The sequence below is a fragment of the Bufo bufo genome, chromosome 2 (assembly GCF_905171765.1).
Source record: "Bufo bufo chromosome 2, aBufBuf1.1, whole genome shotgun sequence".
Taxonomy (NCBI): Eukaryota; Metazoa; Chordata; class Amphibia; order Anura; family Bufonidae; genus Bufo; species Bufo bufo.
This window is the reverse complement of record NC_053390.1, coordinates 251,323,061-251,329,060: the sequence shown is the minus strand read 5'-3', so window position 1 is coordinate 251,329,060 and position 6,000 is coordinate 251,323,061. Positions and strand designations below refer to the sequence as shown.

The following is a 6,000-nucleotide window of genomic DNA, read 5'->3' as shown; positions in this document are numbered from 1 at the left end:
AGAAGCGCTGAGGCAAAACGGAAGCGCCAGAGCTGACGCGATAGCCTCCGCCCCCAGTCGCGTCACAGATCGCACGAAACCTAAGCTATACCCATGGTCTGTGTCCCCCAATGGAATGGGCGAGAAATTAGCAGTGTATAATTCGATGGATTAATTCAGGGCTGGCCAACCTGCGGCTCTCCAGCTGTTGTAAAACTACAACTCCCACCATTCCCTGCTGTAGGCGGATAGCTGTAGGCAGACTGGGCATGCTGGGAGTGGTAGTTTTGCAACAGCTGGAGAGCCGCAGGTTGGCCAGCCCTGTATTAATTAATCAAGGCAGCAAAGGAAGCAATATGGACAATCACAATACATTAATAAGTGGCTTGTATTAACTGTCACTACATGATAAATGCCATTTGCTGAAGTGAGAAAAGCCATTTAATAAAAATTGTTTGTGGAGACAGATCACTTTAACCAATTCACTTATTGTCACGTAGCTGTAACTTGCAGTTAGATAACCCTTCCTGCATCCCCACAAACATGTAGGTAATGGTGCCTGCCGGCCCACCCACTGGAGTATAGTTATGACAGCCGCCCACCAGTATGAATGGCTGGGATTGGAGAAAACTCCTATCACATTCATTTTTCTACACTGTAATCAACAGAAAGTGTAGCTCAAAAAATGCAAGGGCCTTTTTTGTCATCTCACCTACAATATCCCAGTACTGAAATCATCAGGTCTGATGGTTTAATATGGTCATCTTGATGTCCACAAACTGTTCCCAGTGCCTTCTGAGACAGCTGTCCAATATAATTAGAGCATTTGTCTGCTGTATACCAATGTATATTGTCCCAATCAAGGCCTCTGACAAGTTATTGGAGCCATATGGTTATGCTTCTTGCGTGTGCCAGTGTAAACCTAGTCTAACCATGTATCGCAAGCTGTACACCCGCACAAGACCTGATGCACGTGACCGTATTGGTCGAGTGCATGGGGCCCAAGTGTTTTTTTGTTTTGTTTTTTACAGTAACTGTCCTGCGTTGTGGCACCGAATGACATTGTCTGGCATTGTGAAACCAGAAGTAGTATGACATCACTACGCTCTAGAACACCCACATGCAGTAGAAAAAAATACCAATTATAATGTAGAATAACATCTCACCAAATTCTCAACCAGTCATGGACGACTCTGCCGTACTTAAAGTAAGAGGATACAAAATTGGCATAATCTTAGGTGAAGGCTCATATGCAAAAGTTAAGTCAGCATTCTCAGAACGTCTAAAATGCAGTGTTGCTGTGAAGATTATTAATCGTAGAAAAGCTCCACCAGATTTTTTGCAGAAGTTCCTTCCTCGTGAAATGGAGATCCTGACTGTAATGAACCATCAGTCTATCGTAAAGACATACGAAATCTTTGAAACATCTGTGGGCAAGGTATATATTGTAATGGAGCTGGGTGCCCAAGGGGACTTGTTGGAATTCATCAAGAGCAGAGGACCAACACCAGAAGACGTGGCACGAAAATTGTTCTATCAACTAGCCACGGCTGTAAAATATTGCCATGATTTAGATATTGTCCACAGAGATCTGAAGTGTGAGAATATTCTACTGGATAAAGCGTACAACATTAAACTTTCAGACTTTGGTTTTGCCAGACGTTTAGGCCACGGCAACAGTAGTGAAATGGTCCTCAGTAAAACTTACTGTGGATCTGCTGCTTATGCTGCACCAGAGGTCTTACAAGGAATACCCTATGAACCTAAGCTCTATGATATCTGGAGCCTTGGAGTGATATTATTTATAATGGTCTCTGGTTCAATGCCTTATGACGATTCCAACATAAAGAAGATGTTACGTATACAGAAGCAACACCATATAGACTTTCCACGATCTAAACATCTTTCTAATGACTGTAAAGACATCATTATCCACATGCTTCAGCCAGACGTACACCAGCGTCTAACCATAAATGAAATTTTGAACCATAGCTGGCTTCAGCCTCTCTCAAAAGCTAAAGGATCTGACCTTCCTCTTCAAAGTAAAAAGGATGTGAACTCTGCTGATCAGATTTCTTATTTTAGGCAAGAGGCCGCAAACAAAGAAAAAGCTGCTCCTAAATCCCAAACACAAAAGGAAGTCCAGGCTTCTGAGGAGGCAAGTCTCCAAGATAGAGTTCTGCAGCAAGAGCAAGTAAAGACAGCAGCAGACACAAACACATCAAGCGAAGACGGAGCTGCAATAGTCAGTCATCATATACCAGTTGCAAGTAGTTAGAAGCTCATTCAAAAATGTGTTTTTCTCAGTGCATAGTTCAATTGTTGTTATTTTCCAAAGGCATTACCATTCACAGACACTTACCTACTAAACCAGATTTTCCATTTTAATCTCCTACACTATAGCTACCTAATGTCATGATATTCATCTTACTTGACCCTGGCTAGTAATTTTATTTTAGTGTAGGTGGATGGAAATAGACTCAAAAGTGCGGATGTCAGGTCTCATAGTGTAGACATGTCATGTCACAATCAATAGCGGATGTCATTGCTCACTGAAGCAGGATCACCCCGTGTTCACTTAATATTATTTAAAGGTAAGTAAAGAGCCTGCTTTTGGTACACGATCTATACGTTTTACCGTCAGCACCTCTTCGTATGCATGCATGAGTGACACAAGGCATTGGTGGTTGTAGCATCCCATTCACCAGACTGCTACCAATCTCATCTCTAAGGGTCCATTCACACGTCTGTAGAATGGGTCCGCATCGGTTCCGCACATTGCGGAATGGGTGCGGACCCATTCATTCTCTATGGGGCAGGAATGATACGTACAGCACACAGTGTGCTGTCCGCATCCGCATTACTGGAGCGCGCCCCCGATCTTCCGGTCCGCGGCTCTGGGAAAAAAAATAGAACATGTTCTATTCTTGTCCAGACAAGAATAGGCAGTTCTATGGGGGTGCCGGGCGGGTGTATTGCGGATCTGCAATACACTACGGACGTGTGAATGGACCCTTAAAGTTGCCATACATCAACACCACTTATATGTATAGAGGTGTCCCAACTTTCCCTCGACTCCAGATGTCAGGTGACAGAAGAGTTGGGACTTATTGGTTTTCAACATGTCAGATCCTTTATTCTCAAGGGAGAATAATTCGCAAGCCAGAGGTGTCTGGCAGCCATGTATTCCCCTCACCCCATTTTGAACATGATCACACTCGGCCAAGCATGCATGTGAATGGGGGATGAAAAGCAATGGCTATTGCCTATGGCCACATTTAGGGTGGTGTCAAACATAGCTTTTAATGGCAGTTTCTGAGGCAAAGCTACTAGTGGATCCATCAGGAAGAAGTTTAATCCTTCCTCTTCCAAAATAACCCGCTTTGGCTTAAAAAAAAAAAAAAAAAAAAAGTATGATAGACTCTCCTTTTAGAGAATACATTTACATAATGTAGAAGATTTGTCTTAAAGGGCTTCTGTCACCCCACTAAACAGTTTTTTTTTGTGTACTTATAATCCCTATACTGCGATTTATGTATACATAATGTGATTAATCATTTTGGTTCAGTAGATTCTGCTAAAAACGTACTTTTATAATATGTAAATTACCTGTCTACCAGCAAGTAGGACGGCTACTTGCTGGTAGCAGCCGCATCCTCCTATCATAATGACGCCCCCTTCGCATGTTGATTGACAGGGCCAGCGAACGTGATCTTTCTCTGGCTGGCCCTGTCTGCCATCAAGATCTCGTGCCTGCACCGTAACGGTATTCAATCGGCACAGGCGCACTGAGAGGCGGACGCTCGCTAGGCTGCTCCATCCTCAATGCGCCTGCGCCGATGACGTCACATCTACACCCGGCGCAGGCGCATTGAGGATGGAGCGGCCGAGCGAGCGTCCTCCTCTCAGTGCGCCTGCGCCGACTGAAGACAGGCACGGCGCAGGCGCCAGATTTTGAAAGCAAACAGAGCCAGCAGAGAAAGATCCCGTTCGCTGGCCCTGTCAATTAACATGCGGAGGGGGCATCATTATGATAGGAGGATGCGGCTGCTACCAGCAAGTAGCCACCCTACTTGCTGGTAGACAGGTAATTTACATATTATAAAAGTACGTTTTTAGCAGAATCTACTGAACCAAAATGATTAATCACATTATGTATGGATAAATCGCAGTATAGGGATTATAAGTACCCAAAAAAAAAAAAAGTTTAGTGGGGTGACAGAAGCCCTTTAAGAGGTTTCTGCTTGCAGTAGGAGTAATATATTAGCGCTATTTGGACGACCCGGCAGTAGTGTCAAATAGCATAAAACTCAAAGCTGAGCAAGTGTGTACTGAGTTGTAGTTTCACAACAGCTGGAGTGTCGAGGTTGCCGTTCCCTGCTATAAATGGTTAGCAAGGTGAGCAGGAAAACAGCAGCATTAAAAATAAATAAAAAATACAGAGGAGACAACATTTTTATCAATGTTCACAAAATATAAAACTTGCAGGATGCAAGAAGGTATACTGTACAAACATGAAAGGAGTTGTCCAAGATAAAATTTTCCTGGGCCAAACTGCAGGGAGGCTGGTAAAAACATACGGTACTTGCCTAACAAAACTCTCTTCGAACCAGCATTGCTGCAGCCAATCAGTAGCCTCAGTAGTGTACGGCACAAGACTGCTGAGGCCAACGACAGGCTGCAGTGGTATAAGAGACATCACTACTGCAGCCCTGTAGAGAAAGCCGAGCTGCAGAATTGGACTAAAGTAGGCTCAGGGAGGTGTTTTTTTTTTTTTAATATATATATATATATATATATATATATATATATATATATATATATATATATATATTTTACCAGCCCCCTGCTTTTTGCCCCCCAAAAACTTGAACAACCCCTTTAAGTCTTTGAGCAACACTGCATTTAAATTATTAAAAAGAAGTATATTAACACAAACCGTTGCTATTAAATTAGCATTTCCATCATCATTCTCTATAAAGAGAGTAATATTTACAGTCTGGTCCCTCAATCGTCACAAGGTCCCACCTAACAGTCATGCATAGCAATTTCCTTCCCACAGCTTAAAAGTAATCTGATGCTTTTCTTCGTTTGGGTAAATGTAGTAAATCATCGGTTATGGAGGTGGGATCAGGTACAGTAGGAGTTTGTGAAGCATCACCTGGAGTGGGAGTAACAGTAGGCGTCAGACGTGAGCCCCCTGGGGTTTTATAGACATGGGAGCCGGTGTGAGAAGGAGATGGGGTGTAGCTGGCCCTTAGAGCTTTATCTGTGTATTTGCTTGACGTCCTATTCACCAAACGCTGAAGAGCAGGAGACATGGACGGGCTGAGTGCCTTAGGTGTCAAGCTGTGGAAAAATAAAACATTGAAAATGAATGACGATACAATGAAAGGACAATGAAAATCTGAACGGCTAAAGCCATTCTAATAACAGGTGGCACTTACCTGGCCAGGTTCTCAGTCACTCTCCTTAACGCTTCCTGCTTGTTTGCTCTATTCTTTGCAGCAGCTTCATTTGCCATTTTCAGACCCAATCGTTCTCTACGACCAGGCTCCAGGATCTGAAACAAACAGTGAAATATGGTTTGCAAACTTTAATGAAAAAGGTCTGAAAAAAGGTTTTATAGTCTTTGAGTAAATCCGACCAACAATGATCTTCTGGTGTCATACAAATAAGCAGACAGACCAGTTATATCCATAGACTCAGATCCCTGGCAATATTCAACAGGGATTCTATATAATGTCCAAACCTTGTACAGGATTAAAAATGGCTGAGCTGTAATACCACACACAACCTGTCGATTGGCGGTTGTGTGGCAATGCTTCTGAAAGAAACCAGACATGTATTTTGAATTCCAAGAAACCCCTTAAATAGGTGGTTCATCATTAATATCTTTTAAATTATGCTCCAAAATGTGATCCACCTAAAATCCTAAAAACTACTCATCATTTCCCTGCCACTCAGTTCAGCGATACCTCTGATCCCCAGCTTGTAAACTTCCAGATGGGTTCACAGACA

At 42.9% G+C, this 6,000-nt stretch overlaps 2 protein-coding genes across 2 annotated transcripts in view; one reads left to right on the top strand and one right to left on the bottom strand.

The window, feature by feature from the left end:
* Positions 1-321: 321 nt before the first annotated feature.
* On the top strand, positions 322-2,671 carry LOC120991422 (testis-specific serine/threonine-protein kinase 1-like). The gene has a single exon (XM_040420239.1). The coding sequence runs from the start codon at positions 1,163-1,165 to the stop codon at positions 2,255-2,257; it is 1,095 nt and encodes a 364-aa protein (XP_040276173.1). The 5' UTR covers positions 322-1,162; the 3' UTR covers positions 2,258-2,671.
* A 2,141-nt stretch (positions 2,672-4,812) lies between these two features.
* ESS2 (ess-2 splicing factor homolog) overlaps positions 4,813-6,000 on the bottom strand; it is a 35,037-nt gene continuing 33,849 nt past the window's right edge. Inside the window, exons 9-10 of the mRNA XM_040416371.1 lie at positions 5,427-5,542; positions 4,813-5,328 (exon numbers count right to left, since the gene is read on the bottom strand). Coding sequence (XP_040272305.1) covers positions 5,043-5,328; positions 5,427-5,542 — 402 coding nt within the window. The 3' untranslated portion in view covers positions 4,813-5,042. The remainder of the gene's footprint in view (positions 5,329-5,426; positions 5,543-6,000) is intronic.